The sequence below is a fragment of the Chenopodium album genome, chromosome 14 (assembly GCF_948465745.1).
Source record: "Chenopodium album chromosome 14, dcCheAlbu1.1, whole genome shotgun sequence".
Taxonomy (NCBI): domain Eukaryota; kingdom Viridiplantae; phylum Streptophyta; class Magnoliopsida; order Caryophyllales; family Amaranthaceae; genus Chenopodium; species Chenopodium album.
The window spans coordinates 7,207,418-7,230,169 of NC_137847.1; the positions used below are offsets into that span (position 1 = coordinate 7,207,418).

The 22,752-nt window shown below is 35.5% G+C and overlaps 3 protein-coding genes and 1 non-coding gene across 4 annotated transcripts; 3 read left to right on the plus strand and 1 right to left on the minus strand.

Moving 5' to 3' along the window:
- The first annotated feature begins 4,785 nt into the window (after positions 1-4,785).
- Positions 4,786-10,640, plus strand: LOC145579982 (eukaryotic translation initiation factor-like). Its single transcript, XM_081637295.1, has 9 exons — positions 4,786-5,227; positions 5,966-6,037; positions 6,488-6,583; positions 6,761-6,964; positions 7,668-7,762; positions 8,211-8,298; positions 8,374-8,724; positions 8,813-9,055; positions 9,154-10,640. The coding sequence occupies exons 1-9, from the start codon at positions 5,057-5,059 to the stop codon at positions 10,180-10,182; spliced, it is 2,349 nt and encodes a 782-aa protein (XP_081493421.1). The 5' UTR covers positions 4,786-5,056; the 3' UTR covers positions 10,183-10,640.
- Positions 5,551-5,657, plus strand: LOC145580531 (small nucleolar RNA snoR103). The gene has a single exon (XR_014099553.1). It is a non-coding gene; the product is annotated as a small nucleolar RNA snoR103 (small nucleolar RNA).
- Positions 10,641-11,777: 1,137 nt separating the features above from the next.
- Positions 11,778-14,488, minus strand: LOC145577688 (uncharacterized). The gene is made up of 7 exons (XM_081635161.1): positions 14,278-14,488; positions 13,931-14,174; positions 13,105-13,302; positions 12,326-12,995; positions 12,122-12,225; positions 11,960-12,019; positions 11,778-11,871 (listed from the first exon to the last, which is right to left on the minus strand). Exons 1-7 carry the CDS (start codon positions 14,482-14,484, stop codon positions 11,834-11,836), a joined length of 1,521 nt encoding a protein of 506 aa, XP_081491287.1. The 5' UTR covers positions 14,485-14,488; the 3' UTR covers positions 11,778-11,833.
- Positions 14,489-15,530: 1,042 nt separating this feature from the next.
- Positions 15,531-19,280, plus strand: LOC145578777 (protein MULTIPOLAR SPINDLE 1-like). The gene is made up of 10 exons (XM_081636079.1): positions 15,531-15,686; positions 15,760-15,817; positions 15,918-16,064; positions 16,171-16,233; positions 16,458-16,537; positions 16,644-16,689; positions 17,238-17,357; positions 17,971-18,163; positions 18,713-18,783; positions 19,047-19,280. Exons 1-10 carry the CDS (start codon positions 15,531-15,533, stop codon positions 19,229-19,231), a joined length of 1,119 nt encoding a protein of 372 aa, XP_081492205.1. The 3' UTR covers positions 19,232-19,280.
- The last annotated feature ends 3,472 nt before the right edge of the window (positions 19,281-22,752 follow it).

Sequence of the window (22,752 nt, forward strand, 5' to 3'; positions counted from 1 at the left end):
CAATAAACTAATTTTAAAAAGGTCCTACTATGAGCTTTTTTTTTTTCTTTTTTTTCCCCTTACAGAGTATTTAATTAAGCCCAAAAACTCTTTTATTAACTTTTTAAGAATGGTCAAACTTTGTTAATTCTCAAGGTCACAAAAAGCTCTTTATCAAACAAAAGCCTTTCTACCTCTCTTGAAATCGCCTTGGATAGATGACAGCAACCATTTTTACAAAAATAAGAAGTAAGACCTTGTTCTTTTGAGCTTCGGGCAGAGCAGGGGTCAGCAGAGCAGAGCAGATTTTAGGATAGCATAGGCGAGCCGAGCAGAGTAGATTTCAACACAATTATTTATTATTATTATTATTATTATTATTAATGTTATTATTATTATTATTATGGGTTTTTCTAAGCTATACCCCTAAGGTAGTTGAGTTTCTAAGGTGTACTCATGCTTTTTCAAGTTTCTAAGCCGTGCCCTTCAACTTCTTATCAATACTAAAATGTACCCTTATTAGTTATTTAAAAGTTAATTGAGAGTGTGATTTCGTGGCTTTAGTTTTCGTTATTAGGGTTGTTGTGGTTAAGATTTCTTTCTCGTATCATTTCCTTACCTTTTATCATCATTTTATTAAATTTATAGTTAAGTTTAGGTGACGTGGAAGTCCCAAGGAGGGTACCATTCATTAATGGTAGTGAGTTGAGGGGCACAACTTAGAAATTTGAAAAGTCATGGGTACACCTTAGAAACTCGACTACCTTAGGGGCATAGCTTAGAAAAACCCACCCTATTATTATTATTATTATTATTATTATTATTATTATTAAGTGCATATACCATTGAATTAGGTGAGTGAAAACATAAATAAATGTGTACCATATTTAACATATGTTAATAGTAGAAAGATAAAAGACAATGGTTTACTTACATTTATTTCACAAAAATTTTAAAATATAATGATTTAATGAGTAACACTACTAAAAATTAAGATTTTTGCGACCGCCACAAACGGTCGTAAAAATAGCAAAAACGGTCGTAAAGCGGTGGTCGTTATTCCCTTAGTCGCAAAAAAACAATATTACAATTGGTTGACGGTCGCAATTTTATTGCGACCGTTTCCTTTATTTTCAACGACCGGTACCAAAACGGTCGCAAATAAAATCAATTGCGACAGGTATTTAAGCGGTCGCAAAAATTGCCATTTGCGACGGCTTTAGGCGGTCGCTAAAAGTTTTCAGGAAAATAAAAATTAAAAAAAAAACAGAAACCCAGCAGCACCCACCCTAAACAACCCTGACCCACCATCGTCGCCCACCCAAACAACCCTTAACCCAAAAAATAGATACAAAAATTAACCAACAAATTTATCAAAATCAAACTAAAATTAACAAAAACCAAATCAAAATTAACAAAATTCAAAGTTAACAAAAAAATATCAACAAAATATGAACAAATTTTATGAAAATTCGAAAAAAATAAGACAAATTTCACGAAAATTCGAGCAACACCACGCCGGCCACCGTGGTTGGCTAGCCGAAGCTAGCCACGGTGGCTGGCTGCCAACAGCAGCCACTGCCGCAAGGGCAGCAGCGTGGCGGCAGTAGTGGCAGCCGTGCAACGCTTGCACGCTGCTGCCCACAGCCACCACGGACCTCCGCCCTCTCTTCCCCTCCCTCTTGGACTGCCACCAGGCCCGTGGCTGTGCCACCCAGCCGCGGCTGCCGGCCTTAAAACTATTTCCTTTTTTTTGGGTTTTTTATTTAATTAAAATAACATTTATCAAAATTAAATCAAATCAGTCCAAAAATTAAAATTAAATCAACATTCAACTTTAAAATTAGGGTTTATCATAAATTAATCCCAATTTAATTCTTACTCTTAAAATTAAATCAATGATCATACACAGAACATTTTTATGCATAAATCAATTCGATTAAAATTATGAAGCATAAAACAATTCGAATTAAATCAAAAATCAAGCACAAAAATCATATTTTAGGGCTAGGATTTTCGAAAATTTGAAAATTAGGGTTCCAAGGTTCGAAAATTTCGAATGATCTAGGGCTTAATTCGGTCCTCTTCATGGCTATTTTGAGCATAATTAAATCTCATTTAATCAATTCCAAAAGTTTAATCACATTAAATATAACAATTGAACCATAATTAAATTAATTTCTCCCTCTTAATTGATTATAAAATTAACATGGACTTCAAATTAATCGTATTAATATGATCAAGCGCGTTCATGCAAGAGGCTAACTGATACCACTGTAGGAGTTTATAGGTACTACGCAGCGGAAAAACATGAATCATATTCATAAAAGTACCTAATCCCAATAACACATGCATAACACACAAGACACATAATCATACCTTTGAAGCGTGAATTCCACGTAGCAATTTGATTGACAAATCAGGGAGAGAATAGAGCCCCAAGCGTTGCTCCTCTACTTAGTCCACGAGCTTCGAACGAGCTGTCCACCAATACTAGATTGGTCGAGTGATTGAGGAAAACCGTGATCACCACCTTTAATGGACTAACCGACCACCACGATCTACCACCACCACGAACCACCACACTGGCGCCAAGGGAGGAGGAGAGAGCCGTGAGATAGAGAGGAGTATGACAGGGGTTGGTCTCGTGTTTGCTAATTAGGGTTTGATCACACTGATCAGATAATTGCATACATCTAGCAAACCCTAGGCACCTAGTCTATTTATAATCCCATTATAATTAGACTAGGGTTAGGAAGCCCAAAACCCTTCAATCCACTCCATGTGGCCGGCCATACTAGAGGATAAGGCCCATCATGGGCCTTGTCCTCTCGTGCCCGATCTAGACCCTTTGTGTGACCTTATAGGATCCGTCCAATTGGGCTTTGGACTATTTTACTAGCCTAAAGATCGTTAGTACCTCTAGCTATGATAAAACGACGACCCAAATGTCCGAACTTAATTATTTCCATAATTTGATCCATTTATATATCTAGTAATTGCACACAACGAAGACATAAATCCTTCATTTTTATGGTCAACTTTGACCATGAAAACCACAATTTGTTTATTGTTGACGAAAATCCACACACCACAATTTGTTTGATGATGAAAATCTTAAGAAAAAGCAAGAATGGAGAAGAATATGAGAGCGAAAATGGAGAAAATCAAAAGAAAGAGAAAGCAAAGAGAAGAAGAAGAAGGAGAAAGGAAAGAGAAGGAGATGGAGAGGCGTGAGAAAGGACAGAGAAGAAAGAGAAAGAGAAGAGAGAGAAAAAGAAAGAGGAAATGCGGCGTGTGAGTTTTAGGGTTAGGGTCCGTTTATTTTATACCCAATTTTTTTTAAAAAAAAATTACTATACTACGACGGCTAAAGGCGGTGGCAAATCTGCGACCGGTCTATAATCGAACGTAATTAATTTATTTTAATTTCAAATTATTTTTTCCAAGTATTTTATTAAAAAAAATGTTAAAATATCCTTGCGACGGTTCTATAGCTTAAAAACGGTCGCAAATCTGCGACCGCATAAAAATCGGTCGCAAAATTTATATTTTGCGACCGTTTTCATGACGGTCGTAGAAAAACGATCGCAATTTCACCGAATTATAGTAATGATTTTACTTATAAATTTGTCTTAATCATATATTTTTAACCCTCAAAATAATAATGATATATAAAGTACTACTTGAAAACAACCTCTCTCTCTTTTTTTTTTTTTTTTTTTTTTTAATTCTTAAATTGTATGGAAAGATTTGAAAAATAATTTAACTCAATGAGCTAACAATCAATACCCACATAAAATGTTTCTACACATTGTGATTCTAATATCAAATGTTTATAAAAGAAATTGTTATTAATTGTTATTATTATTATTATTTATTTTTTTGAAAGTATTGTTATAATTATTAGAAATTATTAATTAATAATATTATTAAATATTAATTCTTAATAGTTTGAATTATTAAATATTATTATTAATTATTATTATGATCAATAAATATTAATTATTATTAATATTAATAATTATTAAAATTATTTTTAATATTAATAATTATTATAATTATTCAAAATAATAAATTATTTTCATCAATACAATATTAATTATTATTATTGTTATTATTAATTATTATTTGAAAATAGAGCAGAGCACATCAGATTTCTTTAGAGTAGAGCAGATTTCTTTTGAGCAGAGCAACTCTAAAGAACGGGGCCTAAGTCTTAATCTTAAAAACAAAAAGTGACTTGCGAAATCAAACTTAGAATCTCGTACATGTGGACATGTGGTAGTTTTCTAAAGTGCTTATTAGTGGGCTTCATGTGGGTAAGGTTGTACTGGGCTTTAATTTCATGAACATAAAAACTTTGTTTACAGGGATCGAAACTTAAGTTTCGATTGGTCATAAAAGAAAATTATTAGCATACATTTTACTCCATTAACACACGTCTATATTACCTGTTCATTAATTTAACCTAAAAAACCTATGTAAATTGTTACCCAATTGTTAAATCAATCCTCAATCAAAACCACACCAAATCAAATCCTAAACATTCACTATTTCCTACTCCACCAAATAAAAAAATTTCCAAAATAGTAGAATCCAAATCAAACTAAAACACATACATTCAATCAAAAAAAACTTTCCTAATTTAATTTTCTACACACTACTATAAAATCATACCAAGACAAAATTAATACAGTAAAAATTTGATAAAAAAATAAAATAAAATAAAAAGTCATCATCAAGTGAAAAAAAAGAAAGGGTTTTTTTGTAGTCCCTAAAATCGGCCTCACAGCCTCTCTTCTCTTCCTTTTTCCCCTGTCTCTCTCTCCTCCCCGTAGAGAGAGAAAATTCCCCCAAAACCAAAACCCTTTTTCTTCAAATTTCTTCAATTTTCTCTCTCCTCTTATCTATCTATCTATCAATTCAATCTATTCTATTTATCCCCTTTTTCTGTTATCTTCATCAGATTCGTCGAATCTTCAATCCGCCGGAAAATCCCTTTTTCCGACGTTTTTCAATTCTTTCAAACCCTAATTTTCTTCGCCGTTTCGCGTTTCGTGAAGCTAGCTGAGTTATGCCGGCTGACCAGACCGTTATTAGCTTAAGACCTGGTGGTGGTGGAGGCAATCGAGGCCCTCGATTTCTCGGACCCCGATTTGATTCTTCTTCTTCATCGTCTTCATCTGCTGCTGCTGCTTCTTCTGATAATCAGCTTCTTCGTCCTCATGGCGGCGCTTCGCTTAAGGTCTTTTTTCTATTTAATTTTGATTTTTACTGTCTTAGATCTGTTGAATTTGTTTGATTTTGCTGTTTTTTCGATCTGGGTTTTGTTTGTTTTGTGATTTTGTTAAGTGGGTTGTGATTTTTTGGATCTGGGTATTGTTGTTTTTGATCTGGTTGTGTTTTTTGTTGGTAAAGTTTGGAACTTTTGAATGGAGGAGTTGTTTTGATTGATGTTAATGTCATGATTTATTTGTTGTGTTTCTAGTGGTTTTGTGTTTAAGTAGTGGATTGAGCTAGGTTTTTCGGGTGATAGGTCGAACCGAGCGTCCTGATTCTTAGCAGTGGACTAAAGATGTGTTCTCTGCTGTAAATATGGACGGAAAGTTATATGTAGGCTTTAGGTGAGCTAAGAATTAGTGGTATCTCGCTCATAAAGAAACCTACAGATATTTGTCGAATTCGCTTTGGTAACTCGTAACTGAACTAACAAGACATTTATATAAATTTGTATGTTGAATTGGCGAAAAGTGAATGTTACTCTGGTGTGTTATGCTCAGACTTGTTTTGCTGTTTCACGTGTGTCTTGCTTACCATGTGTGTTATGATGTGCCCTAATTTCTCCAGGGATTCTATACCTTGCATTGGCAAGTCTTTTTATTTATAATTCAGTGCTTATGAAATTATATGATCATAGGTTGTGAAAAGAAGTGTTTTTTATTAAAACTTTATAATTAATCTATGTATTCCCCCGTTAATGTAGTTTGGAGATGCTCGATTTGAGGGTCGTGAACGAGTCCGCTACACTCGAGATCAGCTCTTGCAACTCAGAGAGGTATTATTCTGATTCCAATTTATGTGTCTGTTTGTATCCAAGTCAGGAATAGTAATATGATTGATCTGATTAAATTTTGAACTGTCTTGGCTGCATATCTTTTCATTAATTTATGTGAGATATTCCCGGCTGATGGTTTACTGCAGAGAGTTCTGTACATTCTTGTTAAATTAAGATGTGTAAATCTAGACTGGAGGCTAACCTTGTCATGATTTACATCGTTCTTGTTGTGTACTTATTCCTGTATTTAAATCAGTGAACCTGCACTAATATCTATGTTATAGTATTCATATGCCTTTATGGTCCATCTGCTTACTTTTCAGGGTTGTATCTTTTTTTTTTTTGGGTGCTGGAATTGGGATTTTAGGGGTAGTCCTTTATCTAGTGTTATTGGCAAATGTGATTTTCGTATCCTGTAATCTTATGTGTATGTATGGTCTATTTACATAGGTGGCGGTGGTTCCTGAGGAAATCCTAATTGTGAAAAGAGAAGTTGATTCTGAGCTGCTTGGTGAAGAGCAGAGTTGGAATCGTGCTGAAGTCATTGTAAGTGTCATCTGTGCAATTTTTTGACTAATTTGAATAATTGTTTTTTTTTTTATATTTTTAATTCTTGTTAATTTTGCGTTCAATAACTTTGGTCTGAGCATGTTTGGTTAAATATGCGACTCCCCCATTTATGATACAGAATTTGGTTTTAACTAATTTGTTGCAATTTATCAGCTTCCAAGCCAACCAACACCCCGTTATTCTGAGCCTGATAACCGGGATTGGCGCACTCGCTCTACCCAGATACCTGCCCCCGCAGAGGAGAGGTCATGGGAGACGATCAAAGACAGAGAATTTGTCAACAGGGGCCCAGATTCTAATCGCCAGGATCAATTTAACTCACAGTTTGCAAGGGCAAATATTTCCTCTGGCCAAGGGGTAATCTCTTTAATTGTATTGTTTTCTGAGTCTGGTCTGACTATCAGCAGTGATATTTTTGTTTTTTTTTTAAACCAATTTTATCGTGCTCCTAGATTTTACAAATTTCATCTTTTTAAGTTTGCATCTTCCAATCTTTTTATGCAATTTATTAAACATTATTATGGTTTGGGCTCTGTTAGGGTATGTACCTTATCCCGTGCAGAACTTTAGTTTTTAAGTGGCTGTTACTTTCTGTATCTTATGATCTTATCCCATGCAGAACTATAGTATTAAAGTAGTTGTGACTTTCTGTAACTTACCCAATGCAGAACTTTACATTAAAAGTAGCTGTTACGTTCTGTATCATACCCCATTCAGAACTTGGAAATTTTATGTGCATGTCTTTTTTTCATGTTAGACCATGTGAATCTATGCATTTGGAGCATTGCTAGTTTTTTCTGTAATGCCTGCAATTGCTAACTTACTTTACCAGTCTGAGATGATGATTATGTAGGTAAATTTTGTGGTTAGTGACTTCAAGTCTGCTTAACTATATGTAGCTATTTTTTTTACTCAATTTTTAGTAGTTGATTGTGAAAGTACGTAATTAGCATTTTTGTTTTTTGAATTTCAAGTAGTGTTTTACCCATCTCCAGTTCTTTGCCTCTGTTCTAGTTTATTGTTTTTTAGGCTTACTTAAGGTTTTGTTTTACATGAATAGGGTCCAACTCCAGCTCTGATTAAGGCCGAGGTGCCATGGTCTGTTAGAAGAGGCACCCTCTCTGATAATGACCGTGTTTTGAAGACTGTGAAAGGGTAATGTGTCTCTTCCTCTCTTTAGGCCTTAATTGCAGCCTTCATGGAAATTTTATTCTATGCGTTCACTACCAGGTTACATAATTTTTGGTCTCTTGGTCTTTAGTCATGGTGACTGCATACTGCAAGTCTTTAGCAATAACTGGTTATGGATTTTTGAGCTTGAATTGCTGCAGTTGTGATGCCTGTAAACTAAAGTAATTTTTTTTTTTTTTTTTTGTTTTTTTAACTGTAGTTTGTAAATATCTGCTGCATATGCTATCCTATGAATGTTTAGGTTAGTGTAAATGATATGATCACATAAGACCTATAATAAGGTCTTAGTGCTGATGTGTTCTGCTGCCATCAGGCCATATAAGTGTTAGAAATGCAGACATGTAGCCATGTAGGATTGTTTCTGGCATTTGTTCAAGATTCCTGTGTAATGATATTATTGTTTACAATGCAGTATTCTCAACAAGCTTACACCTGAGAAGTATGATCTCCTCAAGGATCAACTAATTGACTCTGGTATCACATCAGCTGAGATCCTAAAGGTTATTGTCTTTCTCTATGTTTCCTGAATTTGGTTATTAATCTTACTTTGCGACTGATTTTTGTTCGTCTTTCAGGGTGTTATTTCTTTGATATTTGACAAAGCTGTTCTGGAGCCTACATTCTGCCAAATGTATGCTAAGTTATGTTCTGATCTGAACGAAAAGCTTCCTCCATTCCCAGCAGAGGAAGCTGGTGGAAAAGAAGTCACTTTCAAGCGTATTCTCTTGAACAATTGCCAAGAGGCATTTGAAGGTGCTGACAATTTAAGAGCTGAACTAAGGCTGATGACAAGCCCTGAACAAGAAGCTGAACGTCGAGATAAGGAAAAAATGGTTAAACTCCGTACTCTCGGAAACATACGTCTTATTGGTGAACTTCTGAAGCAGAAAATGGTACCTGAAAAGATTGTGCATCATATTGTACAGGTATTTGATATTTGCTGCTTGTCCATTCTGTTGTAAGACAAGTTACTCTTGCGAGCTTTGCTCTGATGTTGCTTTGTACACAATGTAGGAGCTTTTAGGTCCTGACAATAAAAGTTGTCCAGAAGAGGAGAATATTGAGGCCATATGCCACTTTTTCACTACCATCGGTAAGCAGCTAGATGAAAACCCCAAGTCAAGGCGTATTAATGATGTTTATATGACTCGGTTGAAGGAGCTGAGCACAAACAGCCAACTTGTCCCTCGTTTGCGTTTCATGGCCCGTGATGTTCTAGATATGCGATCTAACAATTGGGTTCCTAGGCGTGAAGAGGTTTGATTGCTGTCTTTAACTTTACTTCAAGCAATTTCATCATTGGCTCTCAATATAATATTGGTCATAATCTTCTTTTCTTGATCGTGGTTCTTTAGGTCAAAGCCAAAACCATTACTGAAATCCATACCGAGGCAGAGAAAAACCTTGGCTTGCGCCCTGGTGCTACTGCAGGCATGCGGAATGCGCGCGGTATACTACCTTCTCAAGGAAACATTGGTCCAGGAGGATTCCCTGTTAATCGCCCTGGCACTGGGGGTATGATGCCTGGGATGCCCGGCATGCGGAAGATGCCAGGAATGCCAGGAATGGACAATGACAATTGGGAAGTTCAAAGGAATAGGTCAATGCCAAGGGGATTTGATGCGTCTGCCTCCTCTTCTTCAGGAGGGCGCTTCCCATCATCATTGGTTGGCAAAGCAACACCAATGAACCCAAACCTCTTACCTCAGGGAAGTGGTGGTGTCATTAGTGGTAAAACTAGTGCCCTACTGCAAGGAAGTGGTCCACCTGCCCGTCAACCAAGCTTTGGCTCTGGTATGGAGCCCACTAGCCAAATTTCCAAGGCAAAGCCTATCCCAACTGAACCAGCAGTTCCAGTTGAGAAACCTGCTGCTGCTGCTACTAATGTCAAGCCTGAGGAACTTAAAAGAAAGACTCTCTCTCTCCTGGAGGAATACTTTAGTGTCCGGCTGTTGGATGAGGCGCTACAATGCGTCCAGGAGCTAAAATCACCATCTTATCACAGCGAAATTGTGAGGGAGGCAATTAATTTGGGATTGGATAAGAACCCCCCTTGTGTTGAGCAGGTTGCAAAGCTCTTAGAATTCCTGTTTTCCGAGGGAGTTTTCACTGCTAGTGATATAAGCACTGGTTGCTTGCTCTACGGTGGAATGATCGATGATGTAGCTATTGACCTTCCCAAGGCTCCCAATAATTTTGGCGAGATCATGGGTAAACTAATTTTGGCTGGGGGATTGAACTTCAGTGTAGTGAAAGAAGTCCTGCAGAAAGTAGAAGATGAAATATTCCGAAAACCTATATTCGATGCCACCAAGAGGGTGGTCGGACAAGGAGTTTTGGAAGCACAAGCTGCTGATGTTGAAGCTTGCAGAGCCCTTCTCTGAATGCCGGTTGGTTGTTCTTTTTCCCCCCTTTACAGTAGTACTTGAAATTCAATGTAGTCCACCGCAATTATCCAACGTTTTCCCTATGATTACATTTTTGTTTTATGCTTTTCACAATTCCTCCCATGTTTGAGGTCAGTACCCATGTATTACTATATACTGAGTTGGAGCAGTGAGGATCTGGGTTTTTCTTTTTATTGACTGTATATTTTGCTCCAAAGGACTAAGGTCATACTTGTAGGTTTTTTTCCATTTTTTTTTAAATGTTTATTTTTTGGGATAATTTTTTGGTCTAGAATCTTAAACATAATGCCATGGATTTTGCTGTCAGGCATGGCTTGATTATGTGTAATTTTCACATTTGGATGGTTTGTCCTTGTCAAGGACTGAGTTTGTTCTGTATTCGGTTACTTTCTGAATTTTATGATATCCTAAATTGGACAAGTTTTTGTTCTTAACGGCTTGAGCAGGCCTCTGATTTCTTTGGTGCCTTTAAATGCGTCAAAATCTAATTATTTCCTTTATGCACAAATGCATTTCAGTCCTTGAACAATTTTACTATGTGTAATCTTGGCACAGCTAACCCATATATGATTATACGAATTACCAGAGTTGATGGGGAACTTCATTTGCTTGGGAGTAGGGAAATTCCCTTACGTCCCCCTCTACTCTCAAGTGGTTGACTTGCGGAACTGGATTGGATTAACCCGTGAGAAGTGTTGGTTCAATATGGATCTTAATCTTACCTTAAAAAGGAAAAATAAAAATATATATACTAGTACGACCAACATTTGAACTGTAACCCTTAAAGTTCAGATTTTGCCCAAAATATAAAGTATATGATGCAAACCAATCCGTTCGCTGCCACTTTCTATGACCCCGTCCATAATTGCGGATGTTCATTATTAAGAATGAATTAACAAAATCAGGAAAGACAGCATAATCAGTACGATCACAAACAGTTAGCATAATATGCAAATCCAAGTCAAAGTAAAATTGGTGACTAAAGAACAGTTGGAGGCATAAATAAACTCTCCTAGCTCTCAAACATCATGATATTTGAATGCTGATCAACTACTTCAAATGGCAAAATTGGAGTTCTGGTCAGTTAAATTGTTATTAATATTTGCTTTATGTTTTAGTAATTCCATCCATGGTAGCATGTTCGCACACTGCAGTTCTAAGGAAGTACACCAAAATGCATAAACTAGAAATGGCGGCTAGACCCTTATGTAAACAAGAAATTACATCGAGCATTTCTCATTCTTTTCTTCTGATGGTAAGCATCACATTCTTGTAAAGAAGTAATATAAGTCACATTACAGTCACCATCCAAGAGATTCAATGAATTATGGGTAAATTCACTATTGCAGAGGAAGATAATTGTAAATAGAGATAGGCATTGCATCACTGCATTAAGATTGAATAACAAATATTGATCCTAACTTCCTAACTTTACAGTGAAGTTCTCTGTTTAGACAATCGCGCAAGAAGTGACTGCAAAGTTGTCTAGTTCTAAACCTAAAATCATCAACTCTCCGAGAGATGAAAATCGCAGGAAAGTGTGATGTATTGTTATGTCATCAACACTGTCAGCTGAAGTCAGCCTGAAAGTTAAACTGGTTAGCTTCTTGCGCTTAAGGTTTCTTGATCATATTTCATGGCTTGAACTATTCCTTGAACATTTTGCTGAAATCATAAATCAAAGTTTATGTTAGTGAGTAGTACTATTTTTGGTACCATTGACAAGAGAATGCAATAAGAGAAGCATACTTACTAGGACTAACTATTCTTATGCACTTTCTCATGGACTTGACTGAAGTAATGGAATCTGAACCTGTGATCAAACAATAAAAAATAATGGCAAAATGTCAGCCCCAAATCATATGGACTGAATGAAGAATCAATTGAAGAGGGGTTATATTTTTAAAATTTTTACCATTTCCTGCCATGTCTCCTGTAAAAACTTCTTGAACAGCTGATGAATGCTCTACAAAATCTTGGCTATTCCCCAATTCTTCATTGTTTTTGTCATGAAGCAAACTGCATTCCATCCGACTTTAAGCATATACAGAATATGATGATAACAATATGAAACCAAATACAAGAAATACAATGCAGTAATATGGCAAAACCCACTTACCCTGTAACTGCAGCAGTTGAAGCACCTGCAGTTGATGGGCAGGAATAGTCCATACCTCCACAATCAATCCCAAAATCTGTCAGGAGCTCTGTCAGACAGAAGTCCGGCCCAAAGGCATCCAAACCCAAGTCAAAAATGTCTCCTTCCCTTTCAGATTCTGAACTGGCACTACTTCCATCCCCACTGGTAGTTTCCACATTTGTTGGCATATCAGTACTGTCAAAATCCAGTCTCCCTTTGACATGTTCTCTATTGCCCTGCCGCTTGTTTGACTTTACAGGCGATGAAAAAGTACACTGATTCCTTTCAATGGAAATGTGCTTAACAGGACTAACAATAATCGTCTTAGAGGAGTAAATAGTACAGTTAGTGGGTGTAGTCTCAGGAGGGGTGCTATCATGTTGAGACTTTGCAGTTGAAGATACATCTTCAAGAGGAGAAGTGGATTTATCGCTCTGGGAAGAGAGTGCTCGTGGGGGTGTTTTAGGACCCGAAGAATTTGAATTTGGAGATCCTGATGGCTTATCAAATAAATTCTTTGCTACATTTGACCCTTGAATCGGCGATCCTCCTTGAACAAAATTAGGGGATAGTGATTGTAGAGGAGGAGACTGATGATTAGTAACATGACCTTTAGCTGCATTACTTGGCTGTGCAGCCGAATTACTACCTGCAGAGTTAATTTTTGCAAGCAAAATTCAGTAACGAGAATTTAAGTTTGCAAATTTTATGGACTTGCATTGATGCATAATTGCATACTATGTTTAACCAAAACCAACCTTTGTCATAGAATGAGTTAGTTAAGGGAGTGCAATATTTTTTTGGTGCTTGAGGTACATCATGGGCATCCTTGTAAGTTTTTCTCTTCCTTGGAGGACGCGAACTCATGATAGGTGTTGAGTAATTGGTATGATCCACCTTCACACTTTGTGTCATCGACATCGTTGTCATGACTGGAGTTCTGTAAGCAGGATAACCTGTAAACCAGAGAAAAACAAGCACTGGAGTTGATTTCAAAAGGGTAGTTTCACCATATGAATTGCAACAAGTTTGCAAGTACAGTTTTTTTGCATTGCTCTCATAATAATCTACAAACTCGAGCGCCAGGACAGGTAACTAAGATATGTTTAGACAACCTTCACCAACATTTCTCTTAATCTGAAAGAGCCTAATTAAATTTGAACATGTTTACTTACATGACACAATCTTATTCGAAGATGAAAAATGTTGAAGACTAAAACATTACATGCTTTTCATAGACAATTTTTCACAATCAATGTCTACATACATCTAGATAAATGAAATTAAATAGCTAGACTCTCTAACATGAAGGAAGATCATGCTCGAGTTTTCGACAAATCCCTAATTTCCACTTCTCAATTCACACAATGTCCTCTTATAGAAACTATCACATTTACACAAATCTAGAAACAAACCCAGCAAATTAACCAATTAAAATGCATAAACATACAAACAAACACCAATTCAATCAAACAACCAACACCCTTTTCCCCAACAAATCCAAACAATAAACATTCTATTAAACCAAACAAATAAACCACCAAAAACCCCATTTCAAATCAACCAATGAACAAAAGCACAAACCTGAGTTAGGTGCAACAGAAGCGGGTGGCGGCGGAGGCGGAGGCGGGGGAGGAGGAGTAAGACAATTAACAGTAGCAGAAGAATTATAAACATTCATCAAATCTTGCATTCCTTGTAAAAGGGTTTGAATCCTGCACTTTTCTTGAACTAACCCATTTTTCTCTTGCTCAATAATCACTTTCTGCTCTTTCAACCAAATATACTCATCTAATAATTCCCCTAAACTCAACAAACTTTTGGGTGTCTGTAAAAATAAAAAAAAAAAAAAAAAAAAAAAACCCAAATCAAAATCAATCAAAAACTCAACAAATAATCCCAAAAATAAACCAATTTGATTGAATAAGTACCTCTTGAAGAAATGACTTGGAAATAAGAGGAGATACTTCGGAGCGAAAAGCGGAGCGGGTTTTGGAGTAGTTATTATCGGCGAGGTAACGATCGACGATAAAGGCGACTTGAACTGGAGTTACTTTCCCTTTACCTACATTGTTGTTGTTGTTGTTGTTGGTGGTGGTGGTGGTATCGGGTTTTCTTCCTTTTCCTTGCTTCGCCATTTTTACTGGCTTATTGTCTTTGGAGGAGAGAGAAAATTCTGGAGTTGAATCTGAAGAAATTTGGGGGGAAATGAGAAAGAGAGGGAAGAAGGGGAGGAAGAAAGAGGGAAGATAAAAATGGAGAAGGTTGCGCGGGAGAATTTTCAAAATTATTAAATGGAGTTGCGGGTTAATTTTAGCGGGTTATGTTGTTGTTTCACTGTTTCAGCGCCATTTTCTTGTGTTTTTTTTTATTTTTTATTTTTTTTTTATTTTAAATTAAATGAGCAATACATTATGTACTACTCAATTTTTATTTTTTTTTGTTGGGCTCAAGCCAAGGTGACATGTTGGCCAATAATTTGGTGTTTTTTTATTTATTATTTTTTAATAAAAAAGGATTGTAGGTAAGTTGACTAGTTGATTATCTTTTCTAAAAAAAAAAAAATTAGTATTTTAGCGAAACTTAATTTGAAATAAAATTTTTGCTAATGTTTTTCCTAAAAAAAGAAGAAAGTTTAAACATCACAATTTAGTTTAATTATTTATTTTATTAACAAAAAAGCAGGTGTTAATTTTGTTTCTTACCTATTGAAACTAATACAAGTAATTGATTTAGAGTTAATCTCCTATCAAACAACTTGATTAATTTTTTTTTTAGTTAAATTAGATGTATGAACATATATTTTTGTATGAGTATTTCGTACTTATTTTTATTTCAACTCATATATACAGTTATAATTAGGTTTATAAAGTATATTGTGCATCATTATAAGTTTAACTTTTTTATTCACATTGTTGACCAACAAAGCACGACACGGGTACGGCCACGGCCAGGACATAATAGGCAATTGAGTAATTGTACACCCCGGCCTCCAACTTCAATTTTACTAGAAATCATTCTCTTTTTTTTTTTTCTTACTCCCAACCAAAAAAGGCGGCTAATCCCAAATAACCCAATCTCCCGCGCTCACCCCAAATCAAATCACTCAACCGACAGTATTCACAACTTCACTACCGGAAACTTACAACACACCAGAGAAAAAATGGCTGCAACAACACCATCAATGGCGGAACCTACGGCGGCGGCGGCGATGGCGATTAACTCGAACGAGTCGATGAAGATTGCAATTGCCATGACTCTTCTCCGATCAAAGCTTCTCTCTCAACCTCATTCTTCTCTCTCCTCTTCTGCTTCTCGTACCTTCCATTGGAAGCAAAAGGTAAGCGCGCGCACTTCTTTCTCTCTCCTCCACTCTGAATTTCTGATTGACGAAGTTTTTTGCTGGAATTCAGGCGAAAAATCGTAAGCAGGAAATTCAACGACTCTCCGATGAGCTCAAACGTCTCGAAGGTTCGAAATTTCAATTATCGCTTAAATTCGTATTATAGTGATTAAAATTATTGTAAAATTTGAATTTTATGCTTATTTATTATTGAATTTTTGTAATTAGATGATTTAGGTCGTGATTTGTATCCGGAAAGTGCGTCCTGCAAGTGTTACTTCTTCAATAGTTTGCAAAGTGTAAGCCCTAAGAAGTTATCGGATGGTTCTGATCATCGGTTGAATGATGTCCTTCGTCGCAGATTTCTCAGATTAGGTCATAACTTATCCTTTGTTAATCAGTTATTACAAGTAATAGAATTAGGAAATCTTTGTGTGAGATTTGTTTTGTTTATTTGGATGAATTGATTACGATTTTGCAGTACGTTTGCATAAGAGAATTAAAAGAAAGACAAGCAATTCGATTGATCAGCGAGCTTTCTCAGGTGTTAGTGCATCTTTAAACATTCATTTATACTAAGTTTCGGTCTTGTTCCTGTTTAATGTATGTAAACATGAACAATGCTATGAAATTGAGTTAAGATCAGATTATAGAATGTTTCTGCCTGATTGTATTTGTAACAGAATATTACAAGGAAGAGGAGATAGAAAAGCTGAAGAAGTTAAGATCAGATTATAGAATGTTTCTGCCTGATTGTATTTGTAACAGAATATTACAAGGAAGAGGAGATAGAAAAGCTGAAGATATCGGCTGAGTTTCTTGTAGATTTTTGTGAGACGACTAGCATGGTTAGATTTGCATTTCATAGACATTTGTTAACCTATTATCAATATTCCTGTCTGAAAATGTAGTGTTATGGTCATGATTTCAAGCATGTTCGATGAATTTCTGCAGGTGAAGAGTCCTAATTTTGCAAACTTAGCACATCAAGCTGTGGATTCATTCTAGGTTAGGCATTGTTGTCATACTTGGTCTTGTATAATGCTAGTTTTCGTATGAAAGTTTGATATTATTTTATATTATCTGCAGTGTCTTTAAATTTATGCAATTATTGGTTTGCGGTCCATCTGGTTACTTTTGTGTGAACTTGTGGTAGTTAATGTGTGCTTGATATTCACATGTATACTAAATTGGTTTACTAATTGTGGAAACTAGTCTTGTTTTTATTTCTTTTGTAGTTTTATCCTATTAAGTTTGCGGTGGTTGTTACACACTTACACTGCTTGAACTTTGTTTGAGTCTTGAACTTGGCTGGAAATGACAAGGAATGCAAAGGGTTTGTTTGGCTGCTGTTGGCACTAATTATAACTTGGTTGATAGATAGTCAGATGTTTTAAATGTTGAATCTTTGCTGTATATAGGGATTCCAATCCCAAGTTCCCAACTGTATTGTCTATGTATGTCAAAATGTGTGACTGTATATCATAACGTCACTGACTTTATATTGATGTTATGACTTCATCATCTAAGAGAGATGTGTTTTTGCTGTTTTTGAAGGTTATGTGAGTCAAGTTTTGTCAACGGGGAAGGATATGGCTGTTACTGATGGAATTATCAGTAACTTGATTGTTTGTCTGATCAAAAGGATGTGCACACCTCTAGAAAATGGTAATTCATATTTATTTTCAATTATTTGATATTTTATTGCTAGTTGGGCCTTTTACTCATCCCGGAGCAACGCGTTTACACGCTTGTATTTTTCCGGGCACCAACCTTGGACAAATTTCATCTTGGTTTGCCTTGGTGCTTCAAGTTATAATGGACCAAACTTGATGCTGAAGTGTTTATATTTAATTTTGGGCCATATTTGATTCTTTCAAGAAACTACTTGGTTCTCTCACTGATTTTATAGTTTTTGAGTTTTTCCAAAACTGTCATGTCTGATTGATCATTGGCACTGGAAAACTTTGAGTCTGTTTCAATGTGGTTGAAACTTCATAAAAGTTGATAATAAGAGCATGTAGTTGAGGTAGATGCTCTTTTATACAGATATGACTGGAAAGTGAATGCTCTTGTTCTTTTATTTAGTAATTGTGGAAGTCAATCAAATCACTGTGCCTAGAATCAAAGACCCCAATTTCTTTCTGGGGCAATAAAATGTTCTCTGACTGCATATCAAATATGAAGTAGTAGTCTTCAGCTATGGTTGCAATTCTCTATGTTTTATCGCGTTCTCTTCTGTTTTAAATGGTTGCTGATCTTGTTGCAAAATTGTTTGCAGAGCTATGTGACCCTGAAACTCATGCGCAAATTCATATTCAGCACATTATTCGTATGCTTGGAAATGTGTCCTATGTAGGACAGAGGGTCTTGCTTTCTGTCTGCCACAGGATATCTGAACTAGCAGAGCGGTTGCTCTTGCTGGATCCATTTGATGAGTCTTTTCCCCAAATCCACGATTCAATGTTTGTGATGTAAGCTTCCCACACTTTTTTCCCCCTAAAACAAATGTCCTGACTTTCTTCTAAGCTTGATTGTTGCATCAATTGAAGTAATGGATTATTTACTTATTAATTTATCTATTTTTAAATTGAACCACTATGGAATTCAGCATATATGCTTAATCAATCGCCTTATCTTTCCTCCTTTGGCATGAGGTCTTTTGTCTATGATTGGCATGCTTCATTTTAATAAATTCTGATCTTCACTCATCTAAACTGTCTTAATTATCTATGTACTAATATCCTCACCAATTGGATTCCATATTAGCATTCATGGTTTGTTGGTATACCACAAAATGTATGTGGACCTACAGTGTCATGTAGGCTAGAAAATTTATAACATATAATTATGCTATCTGCATATGCTACTGTTTAGTCTTTGACTAGTTGGTGGTCTTGCTATCCGAGAAATCAAATATTCTTGTAATATTAGAAGGGCTGCATTTGTTGTAACTGAGTTGGCTATCTTTTAGTGGGAGTAATTCCTTTTCTTATTCATCTAATAAATTGTTTGACTTGCAGGATTCAGCTTATTGAGTTTCTAGTGTCAGACTACTTAGTCACTTGGTCAAAAGATGAAGGTTTTGAGATTAGTATGTGTTTAACCTTGTTGTTTGGACTCCATAAAATATTTTTTTGCAGTAAGATTTCAATATTAACAGAAAGTATAATATTAGTGCAAAAAATGGCGTTACCTTTGAAATTGGCTCTCTTATTACAGGGAACATAGTTGGTTAATTAGGCCTTGAACCAGTATAATTAAGTGCACTGCTGTGTCAATAATCATAACAAAATGTCTCTTGCATGTTTCAGTAAAACTGTCGCAGACTGATGTGAAAGTTTAATGTCATTGTAGGGTTGTTCGAAGAATGGCTGATTTCATTTCTTCATGCTCGTAAAACATTGCAATCAATGGAGAAGAGGTCAGGGCTTTATTCGCTTTATTTGGACCGAGTAACTGGAGAGTTGGCTAGACAGGTTGGCCAAGTATTGTCTCTCCAGAAACTCAACCAAGATATACTTGATGAATTGTTTAGCTAATTTAGGCCTCTGTATTATAACCATTTACATAGTCTTGGAAAATCCATCAAATTTCGTTATTCTGTTAGTATTTTTGTAGATCCATTGACAAAGCTTATGCCATTCATTTTTAGGTAGGAAAACCAAATTGCTGTAAAGTGTAAACAATTAAGGCACCCTATAATTTCTTTCTTTATTTTTAAAAAGTGTTTAAACACTAGGCTATACTATACCAGATTACATGTTATCCTTTCAAAATGAATCATAGATAAATAAATTATAAGAATAAAATATCATAACACGTCATTCATCCATAAAATTAAATAATTTATTCATGTAATAACCCGAGATATCATCTGGGTTCAATAATCAGTTAATTATAAGAACACTATCTCAACATTATATATGAAATAACCTCACATTTATGTTATTGTTGCCATTACTTTACTTATGTAAGGGAATATTAGAAAATTCAATCAAAAGTCATATTTATAATTTTTAAGAAAAAAAAAAATCACACCTTTTATGGATGTTTCAAAAGTATAGACAAGTATTTTTAAAAAGGAAAACAACTTTGAACACATGCTTTTAAGTATTCATTTGGCATCTCCCACTTATTTATATCTCTATAAAATTAAATTAAATTAGGATGCAAATTCCTGGGAAACTACTAATTTCTGCCGGCTAGATTGAAACCGAGTGAAGCAGGAAACAGAAATTACAAGACAAAATCTCAAGTTGTTTAGTCAAAGGAAAATATGCTTAAATAAAAAGACTCAGCCAAAATTGATAATTTCAACATACTTAATAATATACCAATAATTAAAATAATTATAATCTGCCAAGCTAAGCTTCTCAACTAATTGCCACCCTTTAAATATAACTACACAAACCATATTATTTCCTCACCTAATAAATAATTTCCACCCCAAAAACTTCAGCTCATCTCTTCATCATCAGCCTGGTTCGATTTAATTGAATTATTTGAGCTTGAAAGTTGCATAAACAATCAAGATGACACAGTTGAGACGTCGATTTCAAGCAGTGTTGTTAGTATGTTTCATGTTATTCATGTCACAACTTACTCTGAGTTCATCAGCACAACATGATGAAAATGCCTTGAGTTATGCTGTTACTAGCAGCATCAGTAGTAGTTTGGCAACAAATGAAGTTGATGATGATAGTAGTAGTCGAGCTTATTCATCGAATACTCGAAAACTTGCTGTGATGTTCCGAGGATCACCAAGATTCATTCCAGCTGTTGTTGCTAGTCGTAGAACATCAGATGCTTCAAATTTACACTCGTCTTTGCTCCTACTTCCCTTGTTAGCTTATTTCTTTCTTTAATAATCTTCATTTTTTACATTTAGTTTTCTATTACTATTTTTATTTTTTTTCGTAATTGGAATGAAACAGTATAAATGTGTAATTATATATTTTTGAAAATGTATATTGAGATTAATTTAGAGATATACAACATATAACTATGTTATTCCTTATGTATAAAAAGAAAACGTACATAAAACGTACCAAGTATGTTCTATGAACATCTTTTTAATCATGCATATAAGATATTGTAACTCCACTGTTCCAGCTTGGGAAATTAATGTTAGGCAAATCCAATTATCTTGTTATAGGCAAAAAGTTTATAATGTGGAAATTGGAACAATGATTAGCTTTTAGTTTAAATTTGGTTAATAATTATTATTAACGTTTAATTAATCATATTAGGCTTTGCTAGTGGTTGATACCTAACATGATTAGATTTATACCTAATTTTTAATTAGGTTTACTTTTAAATCCCTTGGAAGGAAAGGGGTATGTAAGAAATTGAGAGCCATTGTCAATAAGGAGGTTTTATTTATCTATGTTTTTAAGGAGTTTAAATTTTAGAATAAAAGGGGTAAATATTGATGGATATGAGTCATTTGCCGGGGATGTAGCATATGATAATGCAACCGTTGTATCTCTTACATGATCCGATCCTCTGTTAGTAGAGTTGTCAATTCGGGTAAATGGGTCGGGTTTGAGTCGGGTTTGTGTGGGTCGGATCATCTCGGGTCGGGTCAATACGGGTTAATGTCAGGACTTATGTGGGTCGGGTTGGGTCATGCTTGAGTCGGGTCACGTCGGGTCATACATCTTTTCGGGTTCAGGTCAGGTTTAGGTCAGGTCAATAAAAGGTCAGGTTACATTCGGGTCGGGTGAAAACAAGTCGGGTTAAATTCGGGTTTTTACGGGTTGAAATGAGTTAGGGTCGTGTTCGGGTTTGAGTCGGGTTCGATTCAAGTCAATTATTTTCGGGTTATAATCAGGTCGGGTCATTATCGGGTTTGAGTCGGGTTCGGTTCAAGTCAATAATTTGCGGGTCATAATCAAGTCGGGTCATTTCCAAGTCGGGTCATTATCGGGTTTGAGTCGGGTTCTATTCAAGTCAATAATTTGCAGGTTATAATTAAGTCGGGTCATTCGCGGGTTTGGGTCGGGTTCGATTCAAGTCAATAATTTGCGGGTTATAATCGAGTCATTTCCAAGTCGGGTCATTCTTGGGTTCAAGTCGGGTTTAGTTAATAATTTGCGGGTTACAAACAAGTTGGGTCATTTAATTAAACTTGTCTGGTCATTCTCGAGTTCAAATTGACAAGTCAATAATTTGCGGGTTATAATCATGTCGGGTCATTTCCAAGTCGGTCTCGGGTGTGGTTCAAGTCAAAAAATTTCGAGTTATAATTAGATCGGTACTTTTCAAGTCTTTTTATTCTCGGGTTATAATAATAAAGTCGGGTCATGTTCGAATTCGGGTATCAAATATTGGATTAATATGGGTTTAAGTTTGATATCAAGTCGGGTCATATTGGGTCCAATTACATTTTTTTTTTTTAATTTTTTTAATTTATTTAAAACTCCAAATTAAATTACGTAATTTAAAACATTTTCTAACAAAAAATATTAAATAGACAAGTGAATAATAAAATTTGAATTCCCTTAAAAAAAATAATAAAAAAAAAAAGATAAGTCAAGTAAGATGAGAAAGACCTGCTATTGTCTAGGTCCCGTGTTTTTTTTTTTTTTTAAATTTTTTTTTTTTTGACTGCTGCCCAGTTCAGTTTTTCTTTGACGAGGATTATGTAAGAGATAAGTCAAGTAAGATGAGAAAGGCCACTTTTGTTTTATAATTGGAATCCATGTCAATAAATTGAAAAAAAGCTTGAAACTCAATAGTCAATACGGAGTACTCTTTTTATCCTAAAAATTCCTAAATCCTAAAATTCGGGTTAGTAATAGGTCAAGTTTAAATTCGGGTCGGGTCAATAACAAGTCGGGTTGAATTTGGGTCGGGTTAATAACAAGTCGGGTTGATTTCGGGTCGGGTTTGTAACAGGTTGGGTTTAATTCGAGTCGGGTTAGGAACGGGTCGGGTTGAACTCGGGTCGGGTTAGTAACAGGTCAGGTTGAATTTGGGTTTTGACGGGTTAAATCGGGTTTGGGTCATTCTCGGGTTCGAGTCGGGTTCGGTTCAGGTCAATAATTTACGGGTCACA